The following is a 19,632-nucleotide window of genomic DNA, read 5'->3' as shown; positions in this document are numbered from 1 at the left end:
CACTGGCAACATGACCCTAACCCACACACTCAGACAATGCATCGACCCACTCACTGAAATGGCTGTAAAACTATACCCCCTGAAGAGAAGAGAGACCATTAGGATCTACCGTATCATATAGGAAATCATATGGCTCATTGTCCTTCATGGTGGATTGGCATGAAAGCACATGACACAGATTGCAGTAACAACTACATTAGGATGCCTTATTATTCTAGTACCCAAGTTATACCCATTGCCAGCAATTGACACTATTTTGTCTTCCACTTAAAAAGATTTCCCCAAAGTTTCATAATTCAGTGAGGCCAGTCCAGTTTGCTGTAAGACTATAATAACACGGTTTATAATAGCAATATTTTGACAGAACCTTGAATTCATTTTGGCTGCATTCCATGTCGCATTTGAAATGGATGTCAGGAAGATTGCTCAGTGTTTCCATTTCTTCACTGTTGTGTTCATCAAAGACACGTTTTGGTTTTCATCCACAGTATTACAAGAAGAACACAAGTCATGAGGGACAAGATTGACTCAAACAGGGCTTATTAACATTCTCATGTTCTACTTCTTGACATTCTTTCTGTTTCTATTGATCCCAATCCACTCTGTTTGAATTTAACTCTTGGGTGAAAAAATAAGCTTCTTTAAAGCCATGCCAGTGCTGTAAAACATAGATGATCACTATGAATTGATGTAGCTATTTGTCAGAGCACGCGAATATGAATACACATTAGCTCCCCTAAATAATCTTTCTAACTACAGTCTCTAACTACAGTATTAAATGACTGCTCTTAATACCACACACTCACTGTAAATGTCCGGCTTTACGGCTAAGCTTGTAAAGTGGACGAGTATGCCAGTATCTCTAAGCTCTATATACTGTACAGTCTGTGTGCATATATTATTTTAAGAGGAATGGGATCATTCTCTCTGTCCATTGAAAGCTTGGATAGGTTTGCGCCTGCTCACACCATATCAGTAGGGATTGGCGAGCTGAAGCTGCAATTTTGGAAGTGATGAGATGTGTGCGAGCTGGGTCCTGAGAGTATGTGGTTATAATGAAAAGGGGAGAATAATGTCTCCATTAGCCTAACTCTGCTCTCAGCCACTGGAGAGGGCCTATTCGGCTTGGGGTCCCACCGTAGCAACAGGGGTGCAGAACCAGGGAGGGGGTAATTAGAGGATCAGAAATAGAGAGTGGTGGGGATGGAGCTCTGTGGAGCTCTGAGTCTTATTGGCGCTGACTTTCCCAGCCCAGTCTCACCCATCCCTGGGATCATAGAGCGTMTGCTGCCCCAGTTGGGCTGCTCAAACGGGGATCAGAGAGAGGGCCCAGGGGTCATCTCTCCATCACAGTGCGACGAGGACTGAAAGCTGCTCAATCGCTCTCTAACTAGTGCACTGCCATGCCATGATGGATGGCACTTGAGGGACTGGAACTGTGTGGGACTGACATGTACTTCCTTATTTCCAGCGAGTCACAGAGGAATGGAGACGCTCTGGCCTTTAAGACTTTCTCACAGCCAGTGGAGGGTGTCTCACAATTCACTGTGGTTCATGACCCCTGCAAATGTTTCCAAAACACAAAAAACTCTCTAGTTGTGCGGGGACCATGTCAAGCGTCTCAAAGAAGGAATTATATTGGGTGTCATATTTTTTACAGTTAATCCAAATTCTGCATTTCTGACTGGATTTATAAATCTGGATGAAATAATGAAATTCTCTTTTAGTAGAGTGTTTCTGCGTCTCAGTTTCACTATATTTTTTCAAAAGAAACATGGATCTGCAACCAGGTCATTAACCCTCTGCTCACCAGGGGATAGTGCAGCGGTCTAAGGTGCTGCATCTTAGTGCAAGAGGTGTCACTACATTCCCTGGTTCGAATCGAGGCTGTACAACATCCGGCCGCGATTRGGAGTCCCATAGGGCGGGGCACAATTGGCCCAGCTTTGTCCAGGTTTGGCCGGGTTAACTTACTTGCCTAGTAAAAAAATATGAAATAATAGCTGTGCCCTTACAGGGTTTTCGCAGTCTAATATGGTCAATTAGGACACAGAACAATTTCTTAAAATGTTTCCATCTTCCTCGTGTAATGTGTACTTGTAACATTGTATTTTATAATTATTTTCTTATCCAAAGTGRCTTACAGCACTGAGTGCATGCATTTTTCCCATAATGGTCCCCCATGGGAATCAAACCCACAACTAGGGCTGTTGCGGTGATCRTATTACTGCCACACCGGCGGTCACAACTCATGAAGGCAGTCAAATTCCATGTGACCGTTTAGTCACGGTAATTAGGCTTCTCCAAGTTCTGATGCTGCTGATGGTCATTAGTAGGCTACCAAACTCGGTAACTGCCTGGTACTCAGCACTCTATTATCCTCCTAATCATTCTGACAACAATGAAAATGTTATCGAAAATCTAATCAAACACTTCATGAGAGCCCATGAGCTCACGTTGCCCAATATTTCTATTGGCGCGAGAAAACAGAGTGACGGCCTCTATTAAATAGAGGAGGATCCCTTTAGCTTTCTGTAGGCTAGKCCTACTATAACTTTCCTAAAATTAAGCACATTGCTTATCTTTACAACAGCACCATCACCTACCAGGCTGGTATGAAMATGAATCACGGGAAAAGCGTCCGCCAATTTTTTTACATTTTTTCGGTCCATTCCAATTCAAAACAATTTTTACAAATACTGTATATTATTTAATATAAGTAAAGACAATATTAAATCAAGAATAGTCTGATGAGTTACAATAATATCACTTGTGAATGATGCCCAGCTTAATGCAAGATACAATGGCTTTTTTTAGCGACTTTTTCTGTTCATAGCCTAGCCCACAGACCTATATGTTTTGATAAGGTTTGTATCACTAAAGTGGCCAAATAACTTAATCCGCTTTACAAGGGGTGTAGAGCCTAACTGGCATACATAAGCAGCGAATGAGTTTCAAGTTTGGGGAAGATTATTTTCACCATAAAAATGCAGCTTTATAATAAAAGCATTGCGTGCATAATTGTATTTGTGGTGACTTTTGATAATGGTGTTTTCCCCTAATTGAACATTCGCACTTATAGCCTACTGTCGAGTGTGCACTGCTGCGCTTATAATGTGAAGAAATAGCCTTTATCAACATTTTAAGCTAAACGTTCTGATCTGTTGTGTCAGCCASATTGCGTAAAAAAGTGGTTTTGATGCTAGTGGTTGTATTAATMTGGGATCTATCGAATCCAACAACTGTCCCAGACTATGTTTGTAATATTTATTTCTCGCACAGAACAGAATAGGTTAACTTTTGTACTATGGGGGATAGTAGATTGACATAGGCTAGTGCTTTTGCTGTTCGTTAGGCTTACTCATCTTGTTAGTTGACGAAAAGTAAATGTGGACAGTTCTTCCAATATCTTCAATATGCACCTCGGAATTGGATAAGCACGCACGCAGTTGCGTCTCCGATGTGTCTGTCTTCACTTGTAGCCTGAGAGAAAGACCCGATCACGTGATGGAGAACCATGTGAGTGAGAGGTGCTTCGGAGTGCACAGCACTTAGGGAGAAGGGCACAAAGGCATGGATTTTTTAGGGTGCATTATGGCCACACAAATGGGMCGCCGCCGTGAAATTTGAGGCATTATCATGTGCTTGTCAAATTGTGAATGAGTGACTGATGAAGTGTGTACAGCCTGAGCAAAAAAAACAAAGCAGAGCTCATGCCTTTCAAGCCACTTTTTTCAAATCATCATTAGAGTTGCATCATGCAGTCAATGTATTAAAAATCTAAACATATAGTCCAACGTTTGTAGAACAACTAAAGTTACATTAATAACTCTAAATTAAGCATATAGGAATACYTATTTCTTTGTTAACARCTCAACACAGAATAGCCGCATGTGCGCACTCCCTCAAATCGTTTGGAGAAAATATCCTACCTATTTTATTTAGTTTTGTTCAATTGTATTCTTCATACTATAAAATAATGCCATGTAATTCTAAGCAAATATTGTCTGCTAAATGAACTAGTGTAGCCCACAGCCATTTGGCATAGCCAGATCAGGACCTAACATAAGGACAACATACAACTTAAATATAACTTTTTCTAAACATTCTTGAAATGTTCTGAGGACCACCAATACAAGGTACAATGTATATTGCATGAACATCAAAGGAATATTATGTTAAACACTCCCCCACTCCCCGAAAATGCTATGAACGTCATAAAAACATACTTTTTGCAACTCAATATGAGGAAGGTGKTCTTAATGTTTTGTACACTCAGTGTATAGTGCGTGATTTCTTGTAGCAGTAGACAGCTGATCCCACAAAACCACCAGTGAAGGGCAGGTGGGAGCTCTGTTATGGCTTTAAAGGTCATTTTAACAAAACATTTGGCCTCACAGAAACACCTGAGCCATTGTGTCTCTCAGTTCTGCCACATCTGAGGCACACTTAGATGTGCAGTGGTTTTTGTACTTTATGATTATTTCTGTCCCAGGATTCCGAGGCTTTCTCCAAAGGACTTCTGCGCTGACCTCTCTTCCTCATAGCTTAAAGTCGGTCAGAAACACAGGAAGCTGAATGAAAGGGATTAGTCCACAGGTGGGAACAACAAGGGAGGGTGGGAGGGGCGGATTGGCAGGGGATGACTGGACTTCAGAGGAGCTCTACTGAGGCTAAATCTCAGAGTTGCTGCTGCATTTCTCACTTCTAGAAGATTGTTATGGGTGAGAAAGTAGACCAGATACAGGTTCAACAATTAATCAGATATTCTCTTGAAAATTACTCACTTCTCATTTTTTGTGTGAAAAATTACATGCTGAGTTTTGCTTCCTTAGCCTGAAGAAAGGCTGTACAGAGCAGCTAAAGACTGGAGGACGGGCAGGAATGATCACTGGGAGGATATGTTGCTTTGCCTCTCCTCTCACTCAGTGTCTCAGGATCTCAAAGAGCATCCCCAAAATTCCCATGGCAATTTGGACTGATATTTAATGAGAGCGTATGCAGAATTTATATGCTGTCCTAAATCCACCCAAGCACATCAGAATTATATTTATTGAAAACAAGGAATTTCTTGTATGAATTTGATTAGTGAAAAATGTGTATATTTCTTGTGCATTTGTGGTTATTTGTGTGTTGTTATGTACAGATAACTACCAAAATAAAGGAAACACCAACATAAGGTTTCTTAATAGGGCGTTGGGCCACCACAAGCCCCCTTTATGCTCCTTTGAGACCCCTCTTTCAAAGTCATTGAGATCTCTTACTCTAGCCATGGTAGCCAAAATAATGGTTAGCTGGGCATTTTTATACATGAATCTAAGCATGATGGGATATTAATTAATTGATTAATTAATTAACTCAGGAGCCACACCTGTGTGGAAGCATCTGCTTTCAATATACTTTGTATCCCTTATTTACTTAGGTGATTCCTTTATTTTGGCAGTTACCTGTACATATGTGTTTAGCCACAAATTTGATTCCCCTCTTTTTTCATCTCTCCATCTTTTTGAGGGAGAAAAAGTGTCAGGTATCTATTTTTACTCTCCCTCATTTTGAGGGTTACAAAATGTCAGTTATCTCTGCCTAACAAAGGGAACTGTTGTGAATGCTTTAGTAAACACACTCAATGTCACTGAAAAACAAACAAACACAAGACCCAGGAATGTTATTTTTCCCACTACGCATGAACAAATCACTATCTATTTACAGACTATTTTGATATGACACTCCATCTCTATATTTAGAATACCTAGAGTAAAAATATCTGCATAAACGGGGGCTTGTTTCCACTGTCTGTGGGTTGGCTTGAATACATGTTTCATTCACAAATTAAACATTTTGCATTAACCACAATTGTATATACAGTACAAGTCAAAAGTTTCGGTACACCTACTCATTCAAGGGTTTTTCTTTCTTTCTTTTTACTATTTTCTACATTGTATAATATTAGTGAAGACATCAAAACTATGAAATAACACATATGGATTCAYGTAGTAACCAAAAATGCGCTAAACAAATCAAAATRTATTTTATATTTGAGATTCTTCAAAGTAGCCACCCTTTGCCTTGATGATAGCTTTGCATTCTCTCAACCAGCTTMATGAGGTAGTCACCTAGAATGCATTTCAATTATCAGGTGTGCCTTGTTAAAAGTTAATTTGTGGAATTTCTTTCTTTGTTAATGTGTTGTGTTAATCAGTTGTGTTGTGACAAGGTAGGGGTGGCATACAGAAGGTCCTCCTCCTCAGAGGAAGAGGAGGACCATCCTTCTCAGTGAATTTCACAAAAATAAAGATTGTAAAACATTGAAAAAGTTATACTTTTTAGATTAAACTATAGTAAATACACTGCTCAAAAAAGTAATGGGAATACTTAAACAACACAATGTAATTCCAAGTCAATCACACTTCTGTGAAATAAAACTGTCCACTTAGGAAGCAACACTGATTGACAATAAATTTCACATGCTGTTGTGCAAATGGAATAGACAACAGGTGGAAATTATAGGCAATTAGCGAGACACCCCCAATAAAGGAGTGGTTCTGCAGGTGGTGACCAAAGACCACTTCTCAGTTCCTATGCTTCCTGGCTGATGTTTTGGTCACTTTTGAATGCTGGCGGTGCTTCACTCTAGTGGTAGCATGAGATGGAGTCTACAACCCACACAAGTGGCTCAGGTAGTGCAGCTCATCCAGGATGGCACATCAATGCGAGCTGTGGCAAGAAGGTTTGCTGTGTCTGTCGCGGTAGTGTCCAGAGCATGGAGGTGCTACCAGGAGACAGGCCAGTACACCAGGAGACGTGGAGGAGGCCGTAGGAGGGCAACAACCCAGCAGCAGGACCGCTACCTCCGCCTTTGTGCAAGGAGGAGCACTGCCAGAGCCCTGCAAAATGACCTCCAGCAGGCCACAAATGTGCATGTGTCTGCTCAAACGGTCAGAAACAGACTCCATGAGGGTGGTATGAGGGCCGACGTCACAGGTGGGGGTTGTGCTTACAGCCCAACACCGTGCAGGACGTTTGGCATTTGCCAGAGAACACCAATTGGCAAATTCGCCACTGGCGCTGTGCTCTTCACAGATGAAAGCAGGTTCACACTGAGCCATGTGACAGACGTGACAGAGTTGCTGCTGCAACATCCTCTAGCATGACCGGTTTGGCGGTGGGTCAGTCATGGTGTGGGGTGGCATTTCTTTGGGGGGCCGCACAGCCCTCATGTGCTCGCTAGAGGTAGCCTGACTGTGCCATTGGTACCGAGATGAGATCCTCAGACCCCTTGTGAGACCATATGCTGGTGCGGTTGGCCCTGGGTTCCTCCTAATGCAAGACAATGCTAGACCTCATGTGGCTGGAGTTGTCAGCAGTTCCTGCAAGAGGAAGGCATTGATGCTATGGACTTGCCCGTTCCCCAGACCTGAATCCAATTGAGCACATCTGGGACATCATGTCTCGCTCCATCCACCAACGCCACGTTGCACCACAGACTGTCCAGGAGTTGGCGGATGCTTTAGTCCAGGTCTGGGAGGAGATCCCTCAGGAGACCATCCGCCACCTCATCAGGAGCATGCCCAGGCATTGTGGGGAGGTCATACAGGCACATGGAGGCCACACACACTACTGAGCCTCATTTTGACTTGTTTTAAGGACATTACATCAAAGTTGGATCTGCCTGTAGTGTGGTTAACCCACTTTAATTTTGAGTGTGACTCCAAATCCAGACCTCCATGGTTTGATAAATTTGATTTCCATTGATAATTTTTGTGTGATTTTGTTGTCAGCACATTCAACTATGTAAAGAAAAAAGTATTTAATAATTATATTTCATTCATTCAGATCTAGGATGTKTTATTTTAGTGTTCCCTTTATTTTTTTGAGCAGTGTATATTCACGTCACCAAATAATTGATTAAAACACACTGTTTTGCAAAAATGTCTACAGTAGCCTCAACAGCATTCTGTAGGGTAGCACCATGGTGCAGGACAATACAAAACCCAGGAAGCTCTTGGTTCAACCACCTTTCCCTAGACTAGGACATCAACCTATCAGAGCTCTTGCAGAATGAACTGAAATGTTGTCCACCCAATGAAAGGATCATAAAATGAATCTATTACTGAAAGCATAATCTTAAGCTAGCTAGCACTGCAGTGCATAACATGTGGTGAGTAGTTGACTCAAAGAGAGAGAAAGACAACAGTTTTCAACAAATTCATTTCTTAAGAAATAGAGAAGTGAGAGTGCCATTTTGTTTCAGTTACTTAGCTAGCAAATGCAGCTGGCTAGTTTAGTTACTCAAACACCAGGCTCAAACAGAGGRATGCTATGTTCGATAGTCATAGCCATCTAGCTAACACAACACTGGAACTCTATCAAGTCATGGTATGCTTTTGTTTATATTAATTTATTGCCACTGGGCCCGCCTATTTAACTGCTAACTGACTATACACTGTAGCATTACTGCATGATTGAAGCGGGTTTACTAACGCATTAGTTCTATTAGCTATGTTGACTAGGACATTACTTTAGCTAATATGGGGACAACAATGTAGGCTGTGTGTAGCAGTTATGACATGGTTTGTAAAAAATAATTGCCTGGTCATATACAGCTGATGTGTTGTTCATTGAAGTCCACAAACAAAGGGAAAAGGTGATAGGAGGAGAGCATAGAGGCTAGAATGAATACAACGTGGCTGCTACGTATGAAAGTGAACTGTGTTTATGTGTAATCAGGGGTGTATTCATTCTGCCGATTCTGTTGAAAAAKATTTCTTAAACGGAATCAAACAAAACAGGGATAAAAATACATTAATTTGTCCAATAAAAACTCTTGTTTGCAACTGTTGGGCTAATGATTACACACTAGATATGCTAGATGCAATTGAATGTGCAGTGCCACTGTCTGTCATCTAAAAAAATKTATCTCGACCTGTGTGCATCTACGTTGTAAACTTTCGTTCATAGGCTAGGTTGTAGCAACCTCATGATGGGTATAGGGAAAATGTGAGTTTCATGTAGTAGGCTAAACCTATCAATGTTACATTGAACTGGGTGAACGKAATATGAATGACAGTTATTCAACATGCTGTAATAGAAATAAGGCCATACTCATGAACAATTTTTTTTTCCTGCCTCATCATCAACGACACTGGCTGCCACTGGCGSTATACAGAAGACAGCCCTATTTGGTAAAAGACCAAGTCCRTATTATGGCAAGAACAGGTCAAATAAGCTAAGACAAATGACAGTCCATCGTTACACTTCTTATGGCTCCAATCCCGTTAACGGGATCGATATGACAACAGCCAGTGAAAGTGCAGGGCGCCAAATTCAAACAACAGAAATCTCATAATTAAAATTCCTCAAATATACATGTATCTTATACCATTTTAAAGGTAATCTTGTTGTTAATCCCACCAAAGTGTCCGATTTCAAATAGGCTTTTCAGCGAAAGCACCACAAACGATTGTTAGGTCACCACCAACTCACAGAAAAATTCAGCCATTTTTCCAGCCAAAGAGAGGAGTCACAAAAAGCACAAATAGAGATAAAATGAATCACTAACCTTTGATAATCTTCATCAGATGACACTCATAGGACTTCATGTTACACAATACATATATGTCTTGTTCGAATAAGTTCATATTTATATCCAAAAACCTCCGTTTACATTGGCGCCATGTTCAGAAATGCCTCCAAAATATCCGGAGAAATTGCAGAGAGCCACGTCAAATAACAGAAATACTCATCATAAACTTTGATGAAAGATACATGTTTTACATAGAATTAAAGATACACTTGTTCTTAATGCAACCGCTGTGTCAGAATTCAAAAAGCTTTACGGCAAAACACAATATTCAATCATCTGAAAACAGCGTTCAGCCACAAAAGCAAGCCATACAGATACCCGCCAAATTGTGCAGTCAACAAAACTCATAAAAAGCATTATAAATCTTCACTTACCTTTGCTGATCTTCGTCGGAATGCACTCCCAGGAYTCCCACTCCACAAGAAATGTTAATTTTTTTTCGATAATGTCCATCATTTATGTCCAAATAGCTATTTTTGTAGCGTGTTTGATAAACAAATCCAACGTCAGGGAAGCGCGTTCACTAAAACCTGACAATGTCCAAAAGTTCCATAACAGTCTGTAGAAACATGTCAAACGATGTATTGAATCAATCTTTAGAATGTTTTTAACATAAATCTTGAATAACGTTCCAACCGGAGAATTACATTGACTTCAGATGAGCGATGGAACAGAGCTCCCTCTCATGTGAACGSGCATGGTCAAAGAATGGGTCAGGTCATGGCAGACCTGACAAATTTCCTCTCATTCGGMCCCCCTTCACAGTAGAGGCATCAGACAAGGTTCTACAGACTGTTGACATCTAGTGGAAGCCGTAGGAAGTGCAAACTCATCCATATCTCGCTGTGATTTCAATGGGATCTTGGTTGAAAATCGACCAGCCTCAGAATTTCCACTTCCTGTTTGGATTTCTTTTCAGGTTTTTGCCTGCCATATGAGTTCTGTTATACTCACATACATAATTCAAACAGTTTTAGGAACTTCAGAGTGTTTTCTATCCAATACTAATAATAATAATATGCATATATTAGCAACTATGACTGAGGAGTAGGCTGTTTACTCTGGGCACCTCTGTGCACCTTTCATCCAAGCTACTCAATACTGCCYCTGCAGCCATAAGAAGTTTTAAGACATGAAGGTCAGTCAATGCGGAACATTTCAAGAAATTTTTAAGTTTCTTAATTTGCAGTCGCAAAAACCATCAAGTGCTATGATGAAACTGGTTCTCATGATGACCGTCACAGGAAAGGAAGACTCAGAGTTACCTCTGCTGCAGAGGTCAKTAGAGTTACCATTCTCACCTAACTGCACCTCAGATTGCAGCCCAAATAAATATTTCACAGAGTTCAAGTAACAGAAACATCTCAACATCAGCTGTTCAGAGGAGACTGGGTGAATCAGGCCTTCATGGTTGAATTGCTTCAAAGAAACTACTGCTAAAGGTCACCAATAAGAGGARGAGACTTGCTTTGAACAAGCAATGGATATTAGACCGATGGAAATCTGTTGTTTGGTCTGAGTTCAAATTTGAGATTTTTGGTTCCAACTGCCATGTCTTTGTCAGACACAGAGCAGGTGAACGGATGTTCTCTGCATGTGTGGTTCCCGCCGGGAAGCACGGAGGAGGAGGTGTGGGGGTGCTTTGCTGGTGACACTGTCTGTGATTTATTTTGAATTCAAGGCACACAACCAGTATGGCTACCACAGCATTCTGCAGCGATACACCATCCCGTCTGGTTTGTGCTTAGTGGGACTATCATTTGTTTTTCTACAGGACAATGACCCAACACACCTCCAGGCTGTGTAATGGCTATTTTACCAAGAAGGAGAGTGATGGAGTGCTGTATCAGATGACCTGGCCTCCACAATCCCCCAACCTCAAACCAATTGAGATTGTTGAATTGCAGAGTGAAGGAAAAGCAGCCAACAAGTGCTCAGCATATGTGGGACCTCCTTCAAGACTGTTATAAAATAATTKTAGGTGAAACTGGTTGAGAGAATGCCAAGAGTGTCCAAAGCTGTCATTAAGGCAAAGGGTGGCTACTTTGAATTATCTCAAATATAAAATATATTTAGATTTGTTAAACACTTTTTTTGGTTACACGATTCCATAGGTGTTATTTTATAGTTTGAATGTCTTCACTATTATTCTACAATCATAGAAAATAATAAATAGATAAAAACCCTTGAATGAGTAGGTTTTTAGAAACTTTTGACTGGTACTGTACATATGCAATTGGAAGACCACACAGTCATTCCCAAGCCATAATGTCTTTATTTTGTTTTCTTCCATCTCTCTCTGAATTGTGGGTCTCTAATGACTATTCCCTATCGATCACAMGCGTTGTGGCACACACTGGAAAGCAGCCGGTGGGGAGAGGGAGCATTTGCAATCAGACAGTGAGGAGCAGTGTGAAATCTCTGGAAGAGCAGCTTCCCCCCATGCCCATGGGCAGGGGATCAGTCGACGAGAGAAAGCCTGCCTCAGACACCCAACACCTCCCACTGGCACCCTGATGGAAGCAGCATGCAAACCCACCCCTCCCATGTGTCTATCAGCTGAGGGGGTTAAGCTCTGCACGCAGCCCCCTCCCTCTTCTCTCCTCCATGGTCCTGCATGGTAGAGTGCATGTTACACCAGTGTGAAGGAAGTGCATTTGGAATCAATGATGAAGTTCACTGGRAATCAAAGAACGAGAGGTGGATGTGATAGTGAATGTGGCTCAGCAGGGTTTCCTGTTGTTCAAGGCTAAGTGTGTCTGATGTAATAAAAGGAATATATGAAATTTAAAAATTAAAGAGACTAAGTGAATGAGCGAGAGTGAGAGCTGCATTGGCTGATACTGTGCTGTCTCCACATCCGGAGAGTCCAGGATTTGATGTGCAGGGAGAAAAATAGCATTGAGTCACCTCTCTTCAAAACCAAATCACCTGCTCTCTAAATCCAATCACCTCCCTGTTAAACCCAGTGCCCTGCCAGTGCTGTGGYTCGCCCATCCGCTCTCTCTGGGCTGCCCGCTCTCCTCCTACTCCCGGCCTATTGGAGCTGCACTATCCAGACTGTAAACTCTAAAGGGTTTGTTCCAGACATAGACCTCAATTTACTTCAGGCTCCACTCCAGGAGAAAACAAGCTTCCAAAAATCCCCTTTTTCCCTTGCCTGTCTTTGGCTGCTCCTTTAATCTACTGTGCAACTCCTTTGATGTATCTTCCATGTCCACTGTGTGTTTGGGGTCTGTTTATTTCAGCAGTGTGAGCTGGGCTGAGTTGATGTGCACGGTAGGTAAAAGGGTTAATACTGTGGCTTTGTGTTAAAGGGAACTGGGACGCTCCTGTTCCCTGTGTTGTACAGGTGGAACAGCCCAGAAGTCCTGCCTAATGCCTGCATTAGGGCTAGCTGTGGGTGTAGACATAGAGAGACTGGTGGTGAACTGGTCCCCCTGGGGCTTTTCTGCAGGCATACACACTTCCATCTGCAGATTCAAGGCAAACACATCTAAGTGTTGCTATGCTAGCTCTGCTTGTTTCTATGTGAATTGCACATGAATCTGAACTGACAAAATAATGTTATTTGTGTTTTGGGGGTTCATAGCTAGGTACTTTCAAGTTACAGTACAAATTGACTGAGGGGTTGTTCCCTTTGACCCAGTCACCATACCTTGTATTTTCTGTGACTGCCCAAAAATGGTGTAGGTATACAGTACAGCTATATCCAGCTATTGATTTAAATCAATGCTGTTTGGAAGGAGGTCAGTAGGTCGTGGACCTATTTAATTAATTAGGAACGGTAGAATGAAAAATGGATCAGAATCAGGGACATGGACTCATTTCAGACCTGCCAGTCAATAACAGCCATACCACAATGGGTTTACCCTGGGGCCCTGCAGGGATCTCTCTGGAGCCACATGTAGTATTGTGCGTTGTCTGATCATTACTCGTGATTGTGTGTTAAACTTCTATTTTATCCTTGGAAACACATTGGGGGCACCATTTTTACCCAGTACATACTAGATGGCAACCTACATACAGCACAATACAGCCACGGGGCAGCACAGAACATGGAAACAGGCACACAAGACATACAAAAATAGGATCTTAATTTGACCTGTTTTGTAACGGCAAAAKAATCCTGCAGCAACAGGATGTTAACSTTTAGTCCATAATGTTGCTTGATCGGTGGTTAGGCTATTAGCTGGCCAAAAGTAGGCTATTGTGTGTTTTATGCGGTGCAGGAAAATTCTCAGCAACAAAATAGTGATCAATTGAAGATTCTACATCTGTATCAATCACCACTAGACACACAGTTGTAATCATTGCTCAATGCAGTGAAGGACTTCATAGAACACACTAACTACATCTCTGCTCCTCTAATATCAACCACCGGACTGCACATGCTGTGGCATCCATGTCACAGTACATAGCAACAGCTACATAGCAACAGTTGTACTGTGCATAGTAACAACTGCAAGTTAATTAGCAAACACGGGGTTATGAGAATAACTTTCTGTTTTCTACTCCTCATGTTTTCTACTCCTGATTAGAAGTCACTGTAACCTTGTTGTTTATTCTCAGTCAACAGTGAGGGGCTATATCTGCAGTTAAACTCCCTCTGTTGTCTTTTTCTGTTAACATTTGAACCTCTCTGAACATGGGTGTTTATCTCTCCTCTCCCTGTAGATATGCGTTCCATTCCTGATGTGGCCATGACTGGTAACTGTACTCAGGAGTGCAGTGAGCTGGGTCACTCAGACGCCTGCTGGATGCCTGGGCAGCCCTSCCCAGTGCGCAAGACCAGGAATCCCCCCAAACTCTCCACCTTCGTGCCTTACCAGGAGAGAGGGAGCCTGGGTCGCCTGGCCAACGGGAGCRCCAGGCTGGGTGGCGAGGAGCACCGAGCCAGCCTTCCGCCCTCCCGTAGTGCCTATTCCAACAGCGGCCATGCCCCTAGGCAGGACTGCCCCAAGGAGGAGGTGCCCCTGAGCGTGGCCTCTGAGTTCCTGCCCACCTCCCCTCCTAGCCACACCCCCAAACAAGAGATCTACCTGTGAGAAAGCCTCACCTCCCACATCTGATTGGTGCACAGATAGAGGAGGAGCCACAGAGACACACCCACTTTAGAAAAAGAAACATGCTCTTAGGATCTGAAATGTCCATTTATTGAAATAAATACCCATTCTGTAGGAAATATGGGATGTGATTTGTGGAATCATTGGTATGTGCAATAGGAGTTTTTTATTTATTTACATATTTATTGGTTTATTAATGTATTAATTAGTTAATGGATTTATTTATCGATGCAGTTTCTTTGAAAACACTTGTGGTAATATCACACTAAATCAACATGCAATCAATCCCTAAAACACTAGTGATTTTCTTAGCTAAGCCCTAACCTGTTGTGATATGTTCTCTGGAACATCCAATGTGAGATTAGTGCCATAACCAGAWAACATTCATCTGACAGGCAATGAAGCCCTAAGGGTAGACTTAACATTTTGATTAACAATCAAATGGAATGGTCTTTCTTAATGTACAGTGCTGTAAATACATGTGAATGGTGTACACTGTATCTTGTATATATTTCTGTCTGGCTCAAGCTGATAACAATAGCCTCAGAATTTTTGCATTTGAGCTTTTCTTTGCTGCTGCTGTTTAACACTTGATTGAAATGTTTTCCAAAAACTTGGACGGAGAGTGTGGAAAGGCACTTGAATGAATTAATCAACTACTCACAATCTCTCACACACACACACACACACACACATCTGTGACGCCCAATCATGATAGAACCATAGCATTTTACCTCATGATCCCTGGATAGCTATTAAGCCAGTGAGAAGAGCTGTGTGGCAGCATTTAATGTGAATGTGTGTTTCTCTGAGCCTCAGCACTGTGCCCCGTCTCTTTTCCTGGAAACAGTACACTTAGAGSCCATCACTCCTGGTCACACTGATCTTTCCCAAACCTCTAGCACACATTCTGATAGTGTTTGCCCCTCTCAGAGTAGAGCCTCTGGTTCCCCACCTACACTGTAGATGAGAATATATATACTCTCTGTTCTGTGTGAAAAGCTCTCTTCATTGCCTCCCTATGCCTGAATAACACTGAGCTAATCAGTTGCTCTCCACATAGAGGTCACCATTACATTCAACCCTGTGTCTCTAGCCTCGTTAGGTTTTCTCCTCACGATCCGCGTGAATTTCAATAGTTCTGATGAATGCATAAGGAGTTATTCACACGAGTTTCAGGGCAGCACTTTTCAGTCCTGAGAGCCACTAAGGTGACTGAGAGTGCTGTGACTGAATTCCCCTGTCTCACAGAAACKAAGCTTTTTACATTCACAGGCTGACACCTGAGAGGTTTCCTTCTGTTGGTCTCACGTCTTTAAAGGAAGGCTACAGTAATCATCTTGGACAAATTTTTATTTKACCTTTATTTAACTAGGCAAGTCAGTTAAGAACAAATTCTTATTTACGGTGATGGCCTACCCAGGTGACRCTGGGCCAATTGTGCACCGCCCTATGGGACTCCCAATCATGGCCAGATATGATACAGCCTGGATTTGAACCAGGGACTGTCGTGATGCCTCTTGCACTGACATGCAGTGCCTTAGACCGCTGCGCCACTCGGGAGACCTTTTGTTTTGGCGAAGAAGAAAAGTGGTCACTCAGGTCACCATTTTGTTTAAAAATAATTTACCTGTTGCMTCCATTGGTGCATGTTATAAACAATGATGAAATGTTGCCATTTCAAATAAAGTTAAATATTGGTTGCAGGAGTCATATATTTTCAGTCCAGTTGACATTCATAGAGTCCAGGTTATGTTACGTTGTTAAGCTGTTAGCTGTTGTTCCTCATTTTTCAATTGACAATTAGATAGAGGACATTCCTGTAGGCTACAGCAGCTGTCTTTGACAAATACTTATTTTCAAAGTCATTTAAAAGCAGACATCTGGAGGACACAGGAACAGTAGTATGTAATTGGATGATGATAACGCCACCAGCCCGCCTCACAGCACAGTAGCATTACTCATAGCTTTTGATTTGTACACTGATTCGATTCGATTTGTATCTTAGCCCCTGTTTTGACCACAGTGTATTTCTATGGAGAGAGAGACAGTGGGTCTGGTCTGAGCAAGGGGTGGAAGGGCCTGGAAGGGAATGGATGCTGGGCTCCCATAATTACTTTGTGTAATGAGTCCATAGCCAGGGCATATGTGAGCACACAGCCTGAAGACAACACAACAACCACATATTCCAAATCCATCTGCAAAACTACAATAATTTAAAAAGCGGTATTTTTATCTGGACTTACCTCATCGCACCGCCGTTGGCAGCACATGTAGAATAATTCAACTCAAAACATATGGAAATTACTGGACATGGCCATGAATAAATAAGGCAGGTGATTATCCTAGCCTTGAGGGGAAAAMAGCACATTATGCTGTTTTCAAAGCCATTTAGCCACTGAAATAAAATCCAGCAAGAGTCATAATACACGATGATGAAGCCTTTTGGTCCCCGTCGCAGCCCCCCCACCCAACCCCCTCTCAAAGCAGCTTCACTGAGCTAGAGCAGCGGGTGAGTTCACTGACCTGGAATTATTAATATGTGTGAAAGATTGCGATGAGTGATAAAGCCAACGTCACACAGCCTCAACACTGGCTTTGTCTCCTATGCTCTGTCTGACTCCTTTCAGATTCGCTGATTCGTCTGACTCCAGCCTGAATCTGGCATRAATCAACAGGTTTATCTCTTTACTAATCACTTGGTCTGGCTGAATAACTTGGTGTTGCTTCTCTCTGGCATGTCTGAATCACTGATTTTGACTGAAGCCCTTATTCAAATCAAACCACTGGGTTTGAGTGCTTACCAACACCAGTCTTTGCATACACTTTCTTTTTTCAGCCAGAATAACTGTGTTATACCTTTTTCTCTCCAGCCTATATCAATTAGTATGTTTGCATATCCTGAATCACATGGTTTTACCTGTCTTTTGAACTCATGCTTAATTTATTATTTGTGTTGACTGCTCTCTAGAAAGCAGGATGGTTGTCCCGTCCTGGATCAAAGCATTAATAGCATGAAAACCCTTGATACACTCCACAGTATGTCCAATCACGTGTAGTTTGTATTTTTTATGTTTTATATAATGTCCCGTTCACCTGAGTATCCTCTGCCTCTCTGTAGTGATCTTGTAAGGTGATTGTGGCTGTGGACTGATGGACATGATGAGATACTGGAGAATAGGCAAAGGAGTTTTCTCTAAAACTAACGGCAGGATTCAATCCATATCGCCGAAGTATCGCGGAAGATCCCCGTTATAATGTAAAGGTAATGCCGACATATGCAGCGTTYACCGTGAATGCAGTCTCTGGAACATTGCCTTTAATTGTCAATCGTGCTATAAAGTGGGTCTTCAGCGCTATGGATTGAATAGAGCCTTAAGCCTCCTTACATAGAAAATCAAAGTGAGCTATGACAAATCTCTCTTGAAAGTGTACTGTACATAGATCTACACATCCCCATGTGTGCTGTCAAGCAGGCTATGAGTTTAGCATGAATTCCAAAGATAATTAGTAGTGTTTTTGATGAGATTTTAGTGCTGGTTTTGGTTCAAGAACCCTCTCCCCAAGGAGCTGACATTCACTGCACATTTCATCACCATCAGAGACAGTTCTTCACAGTAAAATAAAGACAAGCTGCCTTGAAAGTGTGTCGTTGCAAGAGAGTACCAAGTTGTTATCCTAATTGTTGGTTATATTTATATAGAACAAAATGCTTGTGATGCCATGTTTTGGTACAGTTTTATGTACATGCAAGTGAAGCTTTTTAAAACGTATTACAAAAGCCGATGGCATATAAAAATTGTAATGTGTTTCTTGAGATGTGCACATTTTGCCTTGGTTGGATTGATCTTTGCTGAGTCGGTGTGAATGTGGCCGTTCTATGCCTGCACCGTAGTACTTCACTGGCTCCCTGCTCCCGAGGATTTTATCAGACTTTATGTTGATCGTGAACAGTGGATTGTCGGATCCTACCTATTTGTTCAATTCCAATGTGTTCCATTTCRTTCTGTTTTTGGCATGTTGAGAAAATTCCGTTGTAGTAAGTCCTCAAGAACTTTGTAATAAAATGAGTCCAGGAAAAACAATGCGTTGAGTATGGTTATTGATAGAATACAGGAGTAATTCTTTCCACTGGTACATTTGTCAACTACGTTAATTGTGTAAATTAACTAGAAATCCCATCATATGTAGCTTGGTAGTGTTTTGTATTCATATAGCATCGATAGGTCATGACTCATACCCTCCACTCCTGCAGTTTGCAATTTTTAATTGTCTTTAAAATGTTGTCTGAAAAGCATRTTCTCTCTCTCTGCTATTATCTATAGCTTTTTGGACTAGGTAGGTATTACATTTCAGCATTGTGTTGAACGACGACTTACCTGACAACTCCAGGACCTATCTGGGGCTGCAAATGGCTCCTGTATAAGGACAAGCCATTGGATTTCAGAATGACACTGTAGTGCTGACTGTCTATCAATCAATTATTCATGTGTCTGCGCTCTGCAGATATGAAGGAGACTCTCTCAGTTGAGGGATGTGCTGGCTCAGTGTTAAGGATATTATCAGATTTTAGGACTCATGAAAGTGTCCACATTGTTATTCAGAGAAGTCACTATGTGTTTTGTTAGATAACCATAGAGAGAAAGACCTAAGACCTCACAATAATCGACCATACAATAAAGATAAGACTATGAAGATTGCACTGTAAAAAATGTATATCTTCATCCATACTACATGCAGTGGTTTCCGATACTTTTTAKTATGTAAACAATGACTACCCAGTCTTATAATGTATACTACTAGAGCTATTTACACCAACTCATAGTCATAGGTAGGAGAGAATAAACTCAAACTGGTCAGAGATTTTTTTAAACATTGGTCAGAAAAGCACAGTGCAACCTCAAAGCGGACCATGGAAGTTGAGGCAGACCAAACTGACCCCTTCTGGATGCTAAAGAAACTGCAATGTGAGCTTTAGGACAC

General features: G+C 41.7%; 1 protein-coding gene across 1 annotated transcript in view; it reads left to right on the top strand.

Moving 5' to 3' along the window:
* Positions 1-18,721, top strand: part of LOC111981961 (protocadherin-1-like) — a 122,388-nt gene extending 103,667 nt beyond the window's left edge. Inside the window, exon 5 of the mRNA XM_024013466.1 lies at positions 14,261-18,721. Coding sequence (XP_023869234.1) covers positions 14,261-14,631 — 371 coding nt within the window. The 3' untranslated portion in view covers positions 14,632-18,721. The remainder of the gene's footprint in view (positions 1-14,260) is intronic.
* Positions 18,722-19,632: the final 911 nt, after the last annotated feature.

This window comes from Salvelinus sp. IW2-2015, linkage group LG20, assembly GCF_002910315.2.
Source record: "Salvelinus sp. IW2-2015 linkage group LG20, ASM291031v2, whole genome shotgun sequence".
Taxonomy (NCBI): Eukaryota; Metazoa; Chordata; class Actinopteri; order Salmoniformes; family Salmonidae; genus Salvelinus; species Salvelinus sp. IW2-2015.
The sequence above is the reverse complement of the archived record's forward strand: the minus strand, read 5'-3'. Positions and strand labels throughout refer to the sequence as shown.